The sequence below is a fragment of the Monodelphis domestica genome, chromosome 7 (genome assembly GCF_027887165.1).
Source record: "Monodelphis domestica isolate mMonDom1 chromosome 7, mMonDom1.pri, whole genome shotgun sequence".
In the NCBI taxonomy this organism is placed as follows: domain Eukaryota; kingdom Metazoa; phylum Chordata; class Mammalia; order Didelphimorphia; family Didelphidae; genus Monodelphis; species Monodelphis domestica.
The window spans coordinates 227,813,799-227,831,713 of NC_077233.1; the positions used below are offsets into that span (position 1 = coordinate 227,813,799).

The 17,915-nt window shown below is 45.2% G+C and overlaps 2 protein-coding genes and 1 non-coding gene across 7 annotated transcripts in view; 1 reads left to right on the plus strand and 2 right to left on the minus strand.

The window, feature by feature from the left end:
• Positions 1 to 7,844, plus strand: part of TECPR1 (tectonin beta-propeller repeat containing 1) — an 84,823-nt gene extending 76,979 nt beyond the window's left edge. For all 4 annotated transcript variants that reach the window (XM_056806510.1, XM_056806511.1, XM_001377766.4 and 1 more), the window contains 3 exons: positions 1,856 to 1,962; positions 2,749 to 2,868; positions 5,723 to 7,844. In XM_056806510.1, the coding sequence (XP_056662488.1) occupies positions 1,856 to 1,962; positions 2,749 to 2,868; positions 5,723 to 5,923 (428 nt within the window). In that variant the 3' untranslated portion in view covers positions 5,924 to 7,844. The remainder of the gene's footprint in view (positions 1 to 1,855; positions 1,963 to 2,748; positions 2,869 to 5,722) is intronic.
• On the minus strand, positions 2,496 to 2,602 carry LOC130455726 (U6 spliceosomal RNA). Its single transcript, XR_008913821.1, has one exon. It is a non-coding gene; the product is annotated as a U6 spliceosomal RNA (small nuclear RNA).
• Positions 7,845 to 12,679: 4,835 nt separating the features above from the next.
• BHLHA15 (basic helix-loop-helix family member a15) lies at positions 12,680 to 17,142 on the minus strand. Of its 2 annotated transcripts, none has more exons than XM_007498275.2 (2): positions 17,038 to 17,142; positions 12,680 to 16,011 (listed from the first exon to the last, which is right to left on the minus strand). In XM_007498275.2, exon 2 carries the CDS (start codon positions 15,952 to 15,954, stop codon positions 15,421 to 15,423), a length of 534 nt encoding a protein of 177 aa, XP_007498337.2. In that variant the 5' UTR covers positions 15,955 to 16,011; positions 17,038 to 17,142; the 3' UTR covers positions 12,680 to 15,420. The 2 variants fall into 2 exon arrangements, with proteins under 2 accessions (XP_007498337.2, XP_056662491.1); XM_056806513.1 differs by having other exon boundaries at positions 16,818 to 17,138.
• Between the last annotated feature and the right edge of the window lie 773 nt (positions 17,143 to 17,915).

The window sequence follows — 17,915 nt, forward strand, 5'->3', positions numbered from 1 at the left end:
CTGCCAAAGTACTTTCTAGTTTCCCTGGCAGTCATTTTAAAAATGTTCCTCCCTACCTCCAATTTGTTTACTTGGGTTAATCAGATACTGGACTACTGTGTTCATTTACTTGTTTCTTGCCTACATCTGTTCCATCAATCTACTTTTCTGTTTTCTGATGGCTATAGCTTTATTTCCCTTGACAGTCTGGACCTTTTATGCTTTCAAATGAAGATCATTGCTTTGTAACTCTTAGTCATTTGGTTTAGCACTTAATATGTAATTAATTTAGGGAGTATTGTCATTTTTACTATATTAGTATGGCCCCACCATGAGAGGTGAATTTCTCTTCAATAATATAACAGCCTTTATATTCTAAATTTTTTCTATACAGTGATAGGAAAAACATCCACATATATGAAGAACTTTGCAGTTATTATGAATGGAATTTCCTTTATTATTTCTTTCAGGGTTTTGTTAGTATTTTAAAGAAATGCTAATAATCTTCCCAGATTTATTTGTTTTGTAGTTTTGCTATTACTATTAATTGTATCCATTTCTTTACTGATTCTCTGAGGTATTCTAAGTACACAATCTTATTATTTATTTATTTGTTTGTTTGTTTATGTTATTTTTTATTTTTATTTGGTCATTTCCAAACATTATTCATTGGAAACAAAGATCATTTTCTTTTCTTCCTTCCACCCCCTCCCACCACCTCTCCCATAGCCCACGCACAATTCCACTGGGTATCACATGTGTTCTTGATTCAAACCCATTTCCATGTTGTTGGTATTTGCATTAGAGTGTTCATTTAGAGTCTCTCCTCAGTCATATCCCCTCCACCCCAGTAGTCAAGCAGTTGCTTTTCTTCGGTGTTTTTACTCCCACAATCTTGTTATTTATAAATAGGGATAATTTTGTATCCTCTTTGCCAATGTTATACCTATGATTTTGTTATCTTGTCTGATGACTGTAGCTAGCATTTTTGGAACTGTGCCAAATAACAATGGGGAACAGGAGCATATGGAGCCCAATGTGTAGTTCATGATGGTTGAGCCAGTGGGGGTTTTGGAAAGGGAAGCAGAAGACAAAGACCATTCTCCCTCCAGTTTGTCATCTCCATATAAACTGAGATTAGGATTTTTTCCCCCCTCTATTCTATGTACTAGAACAGTGAAACCAGGAAATTAATTCTAGGACAATCTATCAGGAAGAGAGTTTGATCCTGTCACTAACCCTGTAAGGTGACTTGGTATGGTGTATGGTAACAGAAAAAAACAAAGTTGGTGGATCAAAATTCAGTAGATCTACACCCTAGTTTAACATCTGTTTTTAGAAGTTGTTTGACCTTGGACAGATCTTTTAATTTCTTTGTGCCTCAGTTTCTTTACCTGTAAAATAAGGATAATAATACTTGGCCAGGTGTGTTGGCACATGCCTAGCATCCCTGCTACTAAGAGGAGGTGGAGGGTAGTAGAACACTTGAGATTGGGAGCTCTGAACTGCAGTAGACCTAAAGCCATTTGGGTACCCACAATAAATCTAACACCAATAGGGTAAGCCCTTTGGGAGCAGAGTGTCACCCAGCTGGAAAAAGAGCAGGTTAAAAGTTCTGTGGTGATCAGGGTCCATGAGTAGCTATTTTGCTTCCAACTTGGGCAACACAGGGTGATCCAGTTATGCTCAAAAGAAAGTGTAGCCTGTTGTTTAAAATATATATCTGATAGGTCTGTCCAAGCCACAAGTATGAAGCTGGAAGGAGGAAGCAACTTTCCTTCTTGGCCATACCTATTGGGTATAGATTTGACCTCTGGTGATAAAGAACAGAACAGTAGCACAGTCCTTGTACTAATGTCTTACTTATTCTTCCTAGGTAACTTATGGTACCGACAGGGAATCACCCCCAGCTACCCGCAGGGCTCCAGCTGGGATCACGTCTCTAATAATGTCCGCAAGGTTTCTGTTGGCCCCCTGGACCAGGTCAGCATATGTTTTCTCTGATGTAAAGTGTTTAAAAACCCTCCAGTTGGACTCTTGCTACTAGGGTGTGTTAGAGAAAGCTAAAACCCAAATCCAGAGGATAGGAATTTCTCTTGCATGCTCATGACCTCTCTGCTACTTTATTTCAGTGCCCAGGATATACCCACAGAATCTATTCACTTATTTAATTTGGGGGGTTTGTTTTAAACCCTTACCTTCAGTCTTAATATCAATGATAAGATTGAAGAGCAGTAAGGGCCAGGCAATCAAAGCTAAGTGACTTGCCCAGGGTCTCACAGCTAGGAAGGGTCTGAGGTCATATTTGAATCCCAGACTTCTTGACTCTAGTCCTGATGCTCTATACTCTGTGCTACCCACCTAGCTGTCCCAAGACTACTTACTCCTTGAGCTTATCACAGTTTCTTTTCCTTCGTTCCTTCCTTCCTCTCTCTTCCTTCCTCTCATTCTCTTCCTTCCTCTCACTCTTTCTTTCTTAAATTAAAAAAAAAAATATATATATATATAAATAAAATATATATATGATATGCTTCACAAATTTGCATGCCATCCTTGTTTAGGGACCAATCTAATCTTCTCTGTATTGTTCCAATTTTAGTATATGTGTTGCCAAAGCAAGCACTGGTTCTTTTATTTCTGTATGAGCTTTGCCCTTTCCATTTTACATTTTTTACCCTGAGTAAATGCTTCACTCTTCCCAAGGCTTTTCCAGTAGCTGTTGCTTTCAGTGGAAGAGGACATTCTCAGACCTCCTCTTTTACATTTCAGGTCTGGGTCATTGCCAATAAAGTTCAAGGAAGCCACAGCCTGAGCTGTGGGACAGTATGCCATAGAACAGGAGTGCAACCCCGGGAGCCAAAAGGGCAAGGCTGGGATTATGGCATTGGGGTGAGTATGGAAGCCTTCTGGAGTTAGGAAGGAGTAGCACGTGGTTGTCCGTGCAGAGAATGGGACGCAAAGCTGCTTCCACCACCTTGTTCAGTGTTGGCACTTAGAAGTCCAGACTCAGGCAGCCCCAGGACACCCAGTTATGTTGTCAGACATAATACAGTCGTCTACCTCTCTGCATGGTTTCAGCACATGGAATTTTTGGACATTTGGCTTCTTGAGCCACTTGAATTCTTAGCTTTGGGTATGATAACACATTTTCCCTGAGCACCTGGCAGAAATTTTAAAAATGGGTTGCCCTCTAGAATGTTTGCTCACCGTACTTACCTGGCAAAGAAGGGAGGGGCAGAGGACATTCTGGTTCCCAGATGCCACCTTCCCAGCCAAAACCTTGACAGAACTTGGAGGGAGATGGTGGGGGGCAGGGAGGGGAATCCCTCTGAAGCACCTCGTACAAATTGGAGCTCAAGAACCACATATCCAAGACCCTTCCCTTCCTTCACTCTAAGACACATGGGTGGCAGCCGGTCAGTAAGGCCATGAAGACCTGGGCCCACGCCTGTTTCCCCTGGTCTTAGAATCTGGCAAGTTTGGGGCTGGAATGCCTAGTGTGGAGGGAGAAGAAAGGAAGAATGAAGAGCCCTCCATTCCATTTCAAGAGAACATGGAATTGTTTGGCGCTTGTCCCAGTTGTAATTTTGCCTGTGGACAAGCCACCCTATTTCCACAAAATGTGCCCCTCGATTTAAGCCCTATTCACTACTTATAGTTCTTGAGAATTTGTGATCATCATCTGGGCTCAGAAATCCTTGGTATTTTGTGTGAATTGGTCTAGTTAGCCTAAAGAAGACAAGCTTAGCCGTGTGAGGAAGTTTTTATTTTTGGATTAGCTATTATCTTCTGTGTCTTCAGAGGTCCCTACAGGGAGAAATGGATTTAAATGAAAACCAAGGCCAAAACATCCCTGGGCTGCTGAAGTACTAAATGGGCTCTGGAGAGAGGGGATGAAGTCAGGAAAAAGACCAGGGACCAGAGCAGTGATAGCGAACCTTGAAAGACCAAGTGCCCAAACTGCCAAGGAGGGGAGGAGGGAGCAGCCTGGCCCCGCATCCCTCTGGCTCTCTGGCAAGAAACTCTGTGCTGGGCTGACAGCAGGCAGGCTCTGAATGCCACCTGAGTGCTTGCCTAGAGGTTTACACATCTTGCCTGAAGGCAGTGGGCTGAGCCAGGGGGCTTCTCAGTGCCTTATGGATCTGGAAGCCTTAAGTATTAGGGTAATTTTTAAGAAAAAGAAGAGAGCATAATACATTAATCAGTACTTGGCAAATGGAAATTGAAGGTGGAAATTTATGAAAAGAAGAAAAAAATTAAGTCTACATTCATCTTTATTGATGCATTTTGTTTGGATGCATCGTTTGTTTCCTAGTAAACATCATCACATTGAAAACAAGTAACATTGTAATGAAAAGTGATTTTGAAAGATTTAAGAACTCAGCTCAATTCAGTTACCAATCAGGCTATTCACCTCCTGACAGTAATAGACTCAAATACACAGATGTATGATTTTTGGACATGGACAATATGTGGTGGGGTTTGTGTGTGAATATTTGTTAAAAAGAGTTTTGTTTCTCTTTTTTTTTAAGTTGGGGAAAAATGGAAAATGTCAGTAATTTTGCCCAAGAAAAGAAAGGCATTGAGGCATTTAAAATGTTATATTTAGAACAAGAAATTAGTAGGAAATACAGAGATAAGTAGGATAGTATCAAAAGCAACATAGAGAATTTTTTTTTTAAACCCTTACCTTCTGTCTTAGAATCAATACTGTGTATTGGTTCCAAGGTAGAAGAGGAGTAAGGACTAGGCAGTGGGGGTGAAGTGACTTGTTTCGGGTCACACATCCAGGAAGTGTCTGAAGGCAGATTTAAACCCAGGGCCTTTCATATTTATTATACTTTTTTGAAAGCAAGCTGTACATAGTAGAAACTTGCAGATTCACATATAATATTTCTTTTCTCTATGGAAATTCTCTTCTTTTCTTCAGCTGTTTAACTGCAGAATAATTTTTCTAAAAAGCTAAGCAATGCCATATAAAATATATTGACAGTTCATATAACTTCAAATTTTAGTTTTCTATTCCTTAACAGAAGAAATGTGCTTTAACCTTTCTAATATGGAGCCAGTATTGGCCAATTAATCAATCAAAAAGGAAATATATTTTAACCTTACCGATATGGAAATGATAGTGGGCAATTAATCAGTGTGCTGGCCCCATGGTGTCCAAGTACAACAAATGACACAATCCCTACTCACAGTGAGCTTAGATTCTAGTGGAGACAAAACTGGGAGGGAGGGGTGTATGCCTATATATATTTATATACAAACATGTGCAAGGTAGTTAAATGCAGAGTAGTTTAGAAGTAAAAAAAAGGGAAGGAACGGCGGAGGGGGAGAAGGCCATTGACACATTTTATTAGAAGGCACAAAAGAAGGGGGTGCAGGAGAAAAGAGGCATACGTGGCAGCTTTGAAAGTGGCACATTACATTTACTGTAGGCTTTAAAAAGCAAGTTGTTTATAAAAACAGATTCCTATTTTTTTCCTGTTCTGCTATGTCTATAAAACTGTTAGGGAATGATTATTAAATTGAGAAGAATTCCGTATCTTGTCCGTGAGGAGCTTGAGGGCCTGCCCTTGGTTCGCTGATTTTGGCCGGCTCTTCACCCCCACACACACCCATCGCCCCGCTGGGAGGGAGGCCCCCATTCCTGCTCACTCTCCTGGCCCTAGTTGTTATTGCTCCCCCCTCTGAGTCCAGGCTGCCTCACTCCTCTTTATGTGCTCCCCTTTTCTACAAGGGAGGATGGGACCATGTTTCGGTCCGGGCCAATGCTACCAAAGCCCCAAAGAGTGTGTCTCAAGAGACGGCCCAAGACAGTCCCTCAAGAACGGCAGACCCAGAAGAAGGAGACGAAAGCAGAGAGAGCAGCTTCTCCAACAAGACGATGCTCGTCGTGCATGCAGGGCAGGAGGCGAACGGCAGCGCGGTGACCTGCTGAGGGGTCCAGGCGACTTCACCCTTCGGGAAACTTGAAACTGGAAGCCATGCGGGCAGCCCAGCTCCCTGGGGCCAGCAGGGTTTGTAGGGTCTAGATTGCTCCATGAGCCTTTTACAATTCGATTCCTTTATTCTTGTGTTATAGTTTGTGCAGGGAGAGAAGGTCAGCCTGATTCCTGTGCCAGGTTTGAGGGAGGCGGTCAGTTTCCCGCCCCCCACCTCAGAAATGTGAATTGTGGTGTCATTGCACTTTTGTCTCCCATCTGCTGTCTAATCTTTTCTTTCCTGGCCTCTGGAGTGTCCTCCCCCCACTTCTTGGTCAGTCGGGCCCCCTTCCCCAGGGCAGCCCCCCTGGGGGAGCCTCCCTCCTCCCTGCAGACAGGCCCAGCCATGGACCAGGGCTGGGGAGCAGAGAACAGGAAGGTAAAGCCAGGGGAATTGCTGGTGCCCTCAGGCCCCCTGCCCAACAGCGTCATGCCATCCCCTAGACCTACCCCTGGGCTTCAGCAGAGGACGGTCAGGAGGAGAGCGGCAAGGCTGGAGGGGACCTCCCGATGGCCTTCTTCTCCCCTGGTCCCTCTCTTTCACCTAGGTTGTGTGTCCGTCTAAACCGAGATAAAAACAAACACAAAATCCCACAAAAGTGGATCGATTTTATCCCACAACAATCAGTTACCGAAGCAGTTGTTTAAGAAAAACCTAACAGTTGGACTTAATTCATCCGCATCTGTGTGTAGACAATCCTACTGAATTTTCCCCATGTTGTTGCCGTTAACTTGAGTCATAAAAGAATGTGCTGCCACGCTTAGAAAGAATTCATTTGCTATGGCATTAGACTAAAAGGAGAGATGAGTTTTAGAAAATGTAGTTTGTCCCGAACACTTGAATGGACATTGTTCTAAGTAGTCGTTAACTTAGATGAATGTAACCAAATAACACTAAGGCAGAGGAAGGAAGACGACATCGGTGTTGGGACTCGGCCCTTTGGGGGGGGGTCGCTTTCCTCTGTCCCTCCCTGTGAGCATTGTTATATATTCATTTTGAGTTCTTCCAGGAACTGCTTCTAGGAAAATAAGGCCGGCTGTTCCGCTCAGACAAACCCCCAGCCCGTTCCATCCGCCGAATCAAAATGCACTTTGTTGGACTCCTGAGTCAGTGAAATCGCCCCCAGTTCAGGTCTCTCTTATGGCAGGCAGTCTCGTGTCATTTATTGCCAGGGTCAGTCTGCTTGGGGACATCTTCCAGTTTGCCTTTCCAAACTGGGACCCTTTGCATGTGCTGAGAATCGGGACCCCACGCCGGCCTCGCTCTCTCCAGAACAGAAGCGGCTTCACACTTGGCTCTGCCCAGTCGTCGGCCTTTTCCTTTGATCTGTTTCCTTCTGTTGTCGGGGGAGGCCAGGCGCAGGTCTGATCCTATTCCTCTTTTGTGTTTAACGACACACGGACCTGATTCTGAATGAAAAATGTGCTTTGTGACTCCATCTCGTGAACCAGACCTGAAGCCCCAGAGGGAGCGGCTCTTTGGCATGCACGGTGTCTCCTGGCACTTTGACCCGGAGGTGTTTGTATAGTTTCGATGTCCCAGATGAAAACTATTCAGGATGATTTGCTTAAAAAAGAAGAGAGATGCTTGTACTTCACAGTGGGTGGATTTCCTGTCTTGTTTACATGTTTTCTTTCAAGATTTCCTTGTAAATGGGCATTATGTTCTGTCTTTTCCTAAAAGTGACTTGCAGGTTATGCCATTGATTTTTATTTGTGCTTTCACTCTGCACTCTCTCAAAGGGTGAACTCGTTCTTTTCCCTTTTGAGAATCGAATGTTTACATGTTAACAGTACCAAATTCTCTCCAATTTCCAAGATTCTTTGAATCCATAAAATATATTCCAGAATAAAATGGCTGCGTATGTCTCTTGTTCATCAAGGCCACTTCCTTTATTTATGTGTGTGTGTGTATAGGAAGCATTCAGAGCTCATGTACCTCTGTGTGCTCTGAGGATCATTGAAATGCTGGAAAAATGACCTTTTCCCCATTTTTGTCATACTGACAGCCATTTTCAGAAGAGAAGTTGACTCCAGGGGCCATGTAACAAAACATTTTCCTGGGGGGATTTTCCACTTGGATTTGAGGTGTTTGCCTCGACTGATAGCTGCTTATTTGCATGAAGAAGTCCGTAGCTTTAGCTGCACAGAAAACGGGTCTATACCATTTAGGGAATGTCCATTCGTGCTGTAAATGTGTCAAGCAGGCGTTACACCACCCACCCAAGGAAGAGCCAGTGATCTGTGTGTACGAGGGAATCGTTCAGATGAGTGATCGAGCTATTCATAGTCCGATACGTCATGTATTTAACAGGCTGTGAAAGCTGCTACGGACAATATTTGCAATCCCAAAGGACAGCCTGCACCCCACAACCAGCACTTTGTGACCACAGACGGTGGAGGGACTGGGGTGTTTAGCCCTAAAAGAGACGGCAGTGTGTGAAGGGACCCCTCATGGGGAAGAGGGATTAGGCATATTCTGTTTGGCCCCAATGGGCAGAACATCAAAATGGGTAGATTTAGGCATGTTAAAATGGCAGCCCTCCTAACAGTGTCCCCAAATGAAGGGGCCTCCAGACCTCCTAACTGTCCCCAAATGAAGGGGCCTCCAGGCCTCCTAACTGTCCCCAAATGAAAGGGGCCTCCAGGCCTCCTAACAGCGTGAGGGGCCACCTCAGGCCATTGTGGGCTTTCAAGTTCTTGAAGCAAAGGCTGGACAGCCTCTCCTCTGATGTGTGGGAGCAGGGATTCTCCATCAGCTGGACTAATCTTTTGAGGCCCTTCCCAATTCTGAGACAATGTGTCCCTGTTGCTCCATCACAGTACACAGAGGATTCAAGGATTGTTTTTCTTGTGTATCTGCCTAAGAAATCCATATTCTGGTCTGAATTCAGGAAAGGGAATAGGAAGTCAAAGATGGAAGCCACCTATTGAATTCTTTTTATTACCCTACCCCTATCCCATTTAAACCCCTACTCTGAGCATAAACTTTCCCTTGTCAATTCATATCTATTGGGTTGAAAGTCATGGATCTGCCCTTTTTTTAAAAAACCCTTCTTTCTTCAAGGCAAAAGAGTGGTCAAGGATGGCCAATTGAGGTTAAGTGACTTGCCCAGGGCCACATGGCCAGGAAATCTGAGGCCACATTTGAACCCATCTCTAGTCTGCTCTCTATCCTCTGAGCCACCTAGCATTGCCCCCTACCATCTCCTAAAGGTTCAGTGTTTATCCAGGTGGCACAGGAAAGATGTCCTGAGCATCTCGTATTGCAAAGTAGATGGAATCAACCTCGATTGCTTCTGTCACCCCTTAGCCAGCATACACACACATTAAAACAGATTTCAGGATTAAGATATCTTTTAAGTCTTACTTAATGAGGAGAAATGACTTCCAGTGAGTACCATCTGGGGATTTGTTCTGCTTGACTGCACATTTGTTTAAAAAAAAAAAAAGATTTTATTTGTATTTTTTCCCTTAATTGGAGGTGATAGGTAATGAAGGGAGAGAATATCCATTTTTGTTTGTGGAAAAAATTTTTAAAAATTGTTATTTGTACCTATGTACCCACTTCAGACTCAAGGAAAAAAATTCTACCAAATTTCGTCAGAAAAGATGAGAAGAGGGGCAGCTGGGTGGCTCAGTGGATTGAGAGCCAAGCCTAAAGACCAGAGGTCCTAGATTCAAATCTGACCTCAGACACTTCCCAGTTGTGTGACCCTGGGCAAGTCACTTGACTTCCATTGCCTAGCCCTTACCGCTCTTCTATCTTGGAACCAATACACGGTATTGGCTCCAAGATGGAAGGTAAGGGTTAAAAAAAAAAAGATGAAAAGAATTGAGGAGGAAAAGCAACTTGTGTGGTTCTCCAGGGGATGTTTGCCTCTACATACGTCATACAAAAGAACATGAGCACAAGTAGTTGAATTTATTGCATCCAATACAGAATTTTCCAGTTATTTAAGCAGCACTTTCCACCATCCATCAGGCCTTTGGATTTCACATCAGTGTTGGACTTCAAATTTCATGTCTGGGGACTATGCCTTTCCTTTATCCTCCCGTGTCAAAATCCAGTACATACATACCTCGGAGGGATGCCCCTCAGCAGGCAGAACAGAGTGGTGCTGCTGACGAGGAAACGAGTTTGTTCTGGGCAATCCAACCCTTTCCAGAAGTGGCCCCACAAAATTGACCAAAATACATTTTCAAAAAACAAACCAATGTTCCAAAGAGTTTTCTCAAATTCCACTAGTCTTAAAATCCCATTTAGATCATCTTCCTTTCTCATCCCACTCATAGCATGATAAATACAAATCTGAACCATACTAGACACCCACAACATCAGGTTTATCTGATGCTATTTATGGGGAAACTAAGAATTATTTTTATAATGTAACTTGAATAAATCACATATGGTACAAAGGAAGAAAACCCTGCCCCTCAGGGGGCAATGGAGCAATCTTGCCTTTCATCTGAGACCCAATTATGAGATTTCAAAACACTGGACAAAGGAAGGAACTTTATGGCTCACCTTTGTTTCTACAAAGGACAAAAGAGCTCCATTATCAACCTTATTTATCTATAACGCTTTTAATGGTTTTCAAAGTGCTTTTACATCCTCTCTAACTCATTTGGGCCTCTCAGTCCCCCTGGGAGGTAGATAGAAAAAGTATTCTCTCTCCCTGTTTGAAAGATGATGAACTATTCCCTGGCCTCATTTAACAGTATGGTTAGTGTGGCTCAGCAGCCAATGTTGGCATCAGGAAGCTCTCAAATCAGATCCTAATTCAGATACTTGTTCGCACAATTTGTCTGAACTTCAGTTTCCTCACCTGTAAAGTGAGAATCCCTTCCAGATCTAACTCTATGCTCTTATGAAGTAATGACTGTGATATCTTAGGTGAGTCATTTAATTCCTCAATGCCCCAGGCAATTTCTCAAAAGCAGCTCAGGTGCTGGTTGGCATGGGTGGATGGAGTTCCCTGAACCAATAAAATGATCCATCTGGTTCATGTGTCTCTCTAGATAAGATCTATCTGTATTATATATAGTAAAAGCACGGTGAAACTAGGACTGAACCTACATCTCCCCAAACTACCCCAGATTGTGCTGCCTCTTTCACTAAACTACAAGATTATGGGAATTTCTGAAACGCCTACAGGTTGCACCTCTGCATTTGGCTTTGCAAGAGATATGAGTTGGGGCGAGGAGGACTGGTTACAGCAAGTTCCTGTGACCAGTATTTGATCAGCAAAGTTAAGACTCAAACTCAAAGTCATTATCTGTACCTTGGGGTGCCTGATACTGCTGTTTCATGTAAACAGGGCTGTTCGCCAAACCTTTGATATTTCATAATGCCTCTATTTGCCCTAAGAATTGCCCAAGTCCAAAAAAGCTTTAACTAGAACAACAGCAGCTGCCTCTCACTCCTGTGCCTAACCCTGCAAGGCGAGTTCAGGAAGACCGAGTGTGGCACCTTAAAGAAATCACCCTGGGAAACCCTACCCCAACGAGGTTATCCTGGACTCCTTCCACCATCATTTTCCTATTTGTGTAAACAGTACTTGAAATTGCATTGTGTCAAAAATATTAGCCCAGCTCAGAAAGATCCCAGAATCTCTACCCTGAGGGACTTTTTGTTTTTAAATCTTTACCATCTGTCTTAGAATCAATAGTGTGTTCCAAGGCAGAAGAGTGGTAAAGGGCTAGGCAAGGATGGGGTAAAGTGACTTGTCCAGGGTCACACAGCTAGGACGTGTCTGAGACTGGACTTGAATCCAGGACTGCCTGAGGGAATTTTAAAACTGGGGGAATGGAGTGGAAGAGATGAATGTTTTAAGGGATTCTGTCTCATTTCTCTCAAGGCTTTTTAAAAAGTTTTTTTGATTTGTGAAAAAATATATTAACATCTCATACAACTGAGTACTCAAATAAGAAATTAAAATTCTCCTGGTCCCAAATATCAAGATTTCTAGCCTCCTTTTAAGTATATCTACTCAAATTTCAGTAGCTCCCTACTTCCTCAAGATTAAAATATGAACCCCTATGTTTTAGCTTTTTTAGCTAGTTCTTGACAACCTTGCTCCAATCCATCTATCTGGCCTTACCATACATTAGTTCCCCATCTGTATCTATAGTCCAACAAGCCAGCCTTCTCTCTGTTCCTCATACATCGTGTTTCCTTTTCTGACTCTTTGAGTCTACACTGGGTCATGAAGAACTCTCTCTCCTGCCTGGAACATACCCCCCCCCCCCCATCCTGAGAATTTTTTTTCCAGTTTAGAGGACAGCTGGGTGGCTTAGTAGATGGAGAGCCCAACCCAGAGATGGGAGGTCCTGGGTTCAAACCTCATTCCCTTTGCTAAGTTTCCGCCCCTCCCCCCCCCCAAGGGCTAGGCCAGAGAAAAGAAAGAAGCACTAAGCAATAGACAGCCAGGAGGATGTTGACTAGAAATAGTCATGCAACACCTACTGGGGGTCCAAATGGCATATTTTGGCCCTGGGTGAAGCAGCTTCCTGAAAAGGAGCCAATGCATCCAGGAGCTGGTCTGCAGCCTCTCTACAACTGTCTCCTAGCGCTGTCTGAGGTGAAGAGATGAAGTAATTGACTTAATAATTATGATATATGCATAAAGTAATAACTATAGAAGAGTTATAGAATAATGTATCTATAACTCTTCTATAGTTATTACTTTATTCTCTAATTATTATATAGTTCTCTAATCAAATAACGATTTGTTTCTGTCATTGAGGACCTGAAGATGCAGCATTTTTAGTGGAGGACTAGAAACAGAGCCTGTGTGGGATGGGCACCCCCCAGACCTCTTGTTTCTAGCCACCTCCTCAAACTTTCCACCTCTCATCACGGCATCATAAAACAGATCCTTTCTGTCATGCCCACCTTTTCATGACCCCATTTGGGGTTTTCTTGGTAGAGATAATGAAGTGGTTTGCCATTTCCTTCTCTGGCTCATTTGACAGATGAGGAAACTGAGACCAACAGGGTTAAGTGACTTGCCCAGGGTCACACAGCTCGTGTCTAAGGTTGGATGTGAACCCAAGTCTTCCTGACTCCAGCCCACGATGCCCCTTTGCTGCCCTCCAAAAAACAGATCGAGAGCTGGGTTTTAGGATTCCAACTTTAAGGAGCAAACTGCAAGAAAGTCCCATCACAATATTTCCCTGATGATTGCATAGAGCTCAGTGATCACATCATATTACATAATCATATAATAACACAATTAAATAACATTTTTGCATTTATCAATTCCCCTCGTGCTCAGGGACACCCCAGGCTCCCCAAAGCTTTACAGTTCAGCTCCTTGGAGGAGAAACCTTCTGTCCTTCCAAAGGGAATCAGAACGAGATTCCAGTCTGCCCTGCACAGGCATGTAATATTTGGGGAGACTACTGTGTGCCAAGTAGAAAGTGTGATTTTACATTATTCTCTCCTTCGTTTCCATTAGGTAAAAACAGCCCTGTGACATCCCTCCTGCATCTAAGTTCAGTCCCCCACTCTTTTCTGAAACACCAGGGCACGTGGCTAAGGGAAGAACGTAGGTCCGCATTCTTAGGGGTCCTCCGCTCCGGAGCCCCCCGGGACCTCTACAGGAACTGAGGGAACAAGCAGAGCAGCTCGAGCGGTCAAGGGAAGTGTTCAGCTTGCAGGTGGGGGAAGTGTGCAGTTTTCCCCATCATCCCTTGCCTGGAACAATGCACAATGAGCACAAACAACTATTCGAAGAATTGTTGTCAGAGTTCATCCCAAGCAGAAAAGGGAGCACAATGAAGCTTGGCCAAACTTCTTTCTGGGGAGAACAGGGCAATCTGACAGTGAGGGAGAGCCAGCATTTCCACAGAAGAAAAGCAACAGATTTTTCTTCGGCAGGGACAGATGCACATGAAGAAGAAACCTTCAAACACTTCAGAGTCTGTATGCTAACACTTCTAGTGGCCTGGTGCCCAGGACCCAGACAATTTCTCCCCAACCCTGCAGAAAGTCTGCTTGTTTGTACCAAGGACAGAAAGTTCTTCCTTCCCAAGGCAGGGCCCCATTTTGGGGTCTAGATTAGTGGATTGAGAGAATTGAGGCACAGACTTCACCAACACAGTGTTTTGCTTTGGATTTGGTTCTCTCTCTCTTCTGTTGAGAAACATTATTAGGGTCTTTGAGAAAACCAAAAGGAGGAGGAAAAAAAGATAATCTTCCCCCCCCCCCTTTTCCGGCAAAGCTCCTTCTAGAACAAGAGTTTTCCATCTGGTGTCTACAGACTTTAAGGGGCCTCTTCATAGATTTAAGGGAGGTCTGTGAATTTGGAAAGGAAAAAAAACTGTCCTATTCTCCCTACTTTCTAACTAAAATCTAGCATTTTCTTCAATTATTAAAAACTCTTAATAAATGGAAGTCAATAAAATTACCACTTCTAATTATTTAAAAATTCTTCTGAGGTTATCCGTGGGCTGCGCCAGCCTACCCAAGGGATCCATGACATAAAAATGGTGAAGAACTCCTGCTCTGAAGTTTATTTTAGGAATTTTCTGATCTATCATTGATCATCTAGAAGCAAAAAACTAACTAACCTCCCACCCTGCTTCACCTATCTAAGCCTCAGTTTCCTTATCTATAAAATAAGTTGAACCATATAATTATAAAAATCCTTTCCAGTACTTGAATACTATAACAAATAGTTATAGATTAATCATAGAATGATATTTGATTTAAATTGGCAGCATGGCATTATGGGTAGATTAGAGTCAAGAAGGTAGATTCATTTCTCCCTTCTGATGTATATATAACTGTGTGACTGTGGTCAAGTCACTAACACTATAAGGTAGAGAGTTGCCATTTGCATTAGTGGAGTTCCCCTACATAAATCGAATAAATCACAGTTCCCAACCCAAAAAAAAAAAAAGTAGGTTTCATTGCAGAAAGGTAGACTAAGGCTTCAATTTCAGTTGGTGATATTTACCACAAAAAAAAAAAAAAGTGTCCTAGAACATTATCTGTCACACCAGAGAGGGTCCGAAATATCTCAGTCGCAAAGGTCACAATGCACCGCCCACTGAAAACAGGCTCTGTTTTCGTTTCCTACCCCTCAGGGCACGTTTCAAATGGATCATACAAGAATCAGGCCTTGAACGCCAGTCAGAGGACACCAGGGGTCCAGAGACGTGGGGGAGCCCAGAGTCACACAGTCCCTGGGGCTAAGGGGTGGAAAATGCCCTCTGGGGATGGTGATTGAGCAAGCTCAAGTTTTTCTCAGTAACTGGCTACCTTTTAGAAGGAAGATGAGAAAAAAAAAATCACCCTGTAGTCTGTGCGCGGTAATTTGAGGTGGTGGCCAAAACAGGAGAGACAATGGAAATATAGGGTGAAGAGGCATCGCTGCGCCTTTCTGGAGGCCATTCCTCCTGGCCTGAAGATCCCGTGATGCTGCTCCAGAGGCACAAAGGCCCTCTAGCTCCCTTCCCGAAAACTGTGGATCTGGGTGGAATATTTCTTTAGGTGGTCCTCGCTTTCCTCATCTCCCCGCTGCTGCTGCTGATAGTGCTGGTAGAACTTGGAGTTGTGAGCCGACCCTTCTCCTTCCAGGGGAGGGAGGCAGCCGTTGGACATGTTGAGGATGGTGGACGTCAGGCATTTGATATAGTTTTTGGCTAGAGTGAGGGTCTCGATTTTGGAGAGCTTCTTCTCGGCCCGGACGTGGGGGATGACTTCCCTCAGGGCCTGGAAGGCATTGTTGAGTTTGTGCATTCTCTGCCTCTCCCTCTCGTTGCTCTCCAGCCTCCTCAGATTGCTCTCCCGGCTGCCCGACGAGGACTTCTTCCTGGCAGTCGCTACCTTGCTGTTGCCTTCAACCTTCTCTCCCTTCCGCCTGTCCCTGTTCCTCAAACATTTCTCCAGGTCCTGCTTACTGGATGTTGGCTCGCCATGAAATGTCTCTTTGTCCGCCAAAATCCTGCGCTTTGTGGGTTTGTTTTTGGTCTTCATATTTCAGTAGAAGATGGGGAATGGCAGCCCAGGCTTATCTCCAATTGTTTTTTCCTCCTAAAAATAAAAGGGCTTTTTAAAAATCTCTGGGCACCAATCGTGAATGGGTGGTAACAATAAGACACAGGCAGTTCCTAGTGTTGGGCTGAATGACCACGTTTGTCAAGGGGGGCTGAACCCCGTTATTAGAAAGACACCCAGAAGCCATAACTGATCTCTTTCATTTCTAATGCCTTTTAGGCTATCTTCTTTCTAGCTCCTCTCCTGTATTCTGTCGTTTTCCCCCACCGTGACTAATAATTGCTTTATCTTTGTGTCTGCTTCGCAGTCCCTGCGCGTCCTAAATTAGTAATCCCTTGGATTGACTGATTGACGGGGACATTTCTTAGGTTTACTCAGGGAGATCAGCAGGGCTCCCCACGAGTGCCTTTGTGTCCCTGCCCAGTTCTGCGGGATCCCTGGGGACTCCCAGCCGTTTGCTCTCACTAGATGCCGTTGAGTTCTCACTCTAAAAACTCCGGACTTTTCACCCCAGAAGGTGACATCTCTGTAGTTCCCTGACTGCTACCCTGAGAGAGAAGTCCCTGGGAGCCCCGGGCCCTGGACACAGCATCTCATTTCCCCACGTTCTCACGTGAAAACCCCAAAGGGGTCCACTGACCCCCCAAGCCCGGCTCCTTAGAGGACCACAGAAGCAGCTAACGAGCGAACACGAGAACGGGAATACAAAGTAGCTCTGAGAGCAGCAGGGGAGCCAAGAAGGTTTTAAACATTAGGGGGCAGAAGTTACAAGGGAGACGACTCAGGACGTCCAGAGGCTCAGCTGGACCCGCGGCTCTACCAAGGGACCTGCCGAGACGTACCGCTCGGTCTGTCCCATCCCCATAGGATAAGGCTCAGGAGACTCGGCTCGGTCAGTGAAGTCTCCCAGGCAGCTTCTAGCGAGTGGGGGACCCTTTCTTCTCCCTCTAACCCACAGCGATAGGTGGGGGGATGGGAAGGATTAGCAGTGGGGAGACTGAATGGGAAGAGAGAGGCGACTACGGGACCACCTCTAACTCCGAGAGCGCCCACCCGTCTCACCATCACCCTTCTCCCGGGCGCCCGCGTCAACACGTGTGAGAAGGACAAGGGCAACCAATCTTCTACGTGGAGTCGCTCCCCCACCCCAGACCCCGCTAAGTTACCGGCCCCCAGCCCCAGGTGCCGGCGCGCGACCCCCTTCCCCGCCCCTTTACCTGTAGATCAGAGGCGCGGGGCTAGAACAGGTGCTCAGACGGGACAGGTGCGAGGGGCCGGCGGGCTCGGGCTGCCCACGGGGGACAAGGACACGTCGCTTTAGTTCGGGCCCGGGCGGGGCGGGGCAGGGCTGGGCCAGCGGCTCCGGGATGTAAATGAGCCAGGAGGGGTGGGGGTATGGGAGGGGAAAGGTGTGTGTGCGTGCGTGTGGGGGGTGATGCTGGAGAGAAGCGAAGGGGAGACTAGGAGGAAGTCCGCTGGTGGGGTGGGGTGGGGTGGAGGGACAGGAGGCGGGAGCTGGATTCGAGGATTCGGAGTGAGGGGTGGTGTCTGTCCGTCCCGTATCTCTTTCTTAAAAGGGGAGGCGGGTGGGAAATCCTCTGGGTTTGGGGGAAGGAGAGAGGAAGAGACAGTAACTGGCAGGGTGGGTCGGGCTTCTCCCCACTGAGCGGAGGGGAGGGAGGGATGTCCAGCCGCCCGGAGGCAGGGGGAGGCACAGAACGAGCATTGTCTGCAGGAGCTTAAGGAAGAAACCTAGTCCCGAGCCGTTACCTGACCGGCTGGGCCACCCTGGGAGGAACAAGCAGTGACTCTCTTTTATAATTGTTCAATGCGCAAACGTTTATTTTCTCTCTCGCCCACCTCTCCACCCTCTTCCCCTGTCGTAAAAATAGGGACTCCTAACAAATATAAGCACGGTCGAGTCCAAACTTAGGAACGAG

Excerpts from the sequence above, each read along its gene's own strand:
- BHLHA15 (XM_007498275.2), bottom strand. The coding sequence starts at position 15,954 with ATGAAGACCAAAAACAAACCCACAAAGCGCAGGATTTTGGCGGACAAA.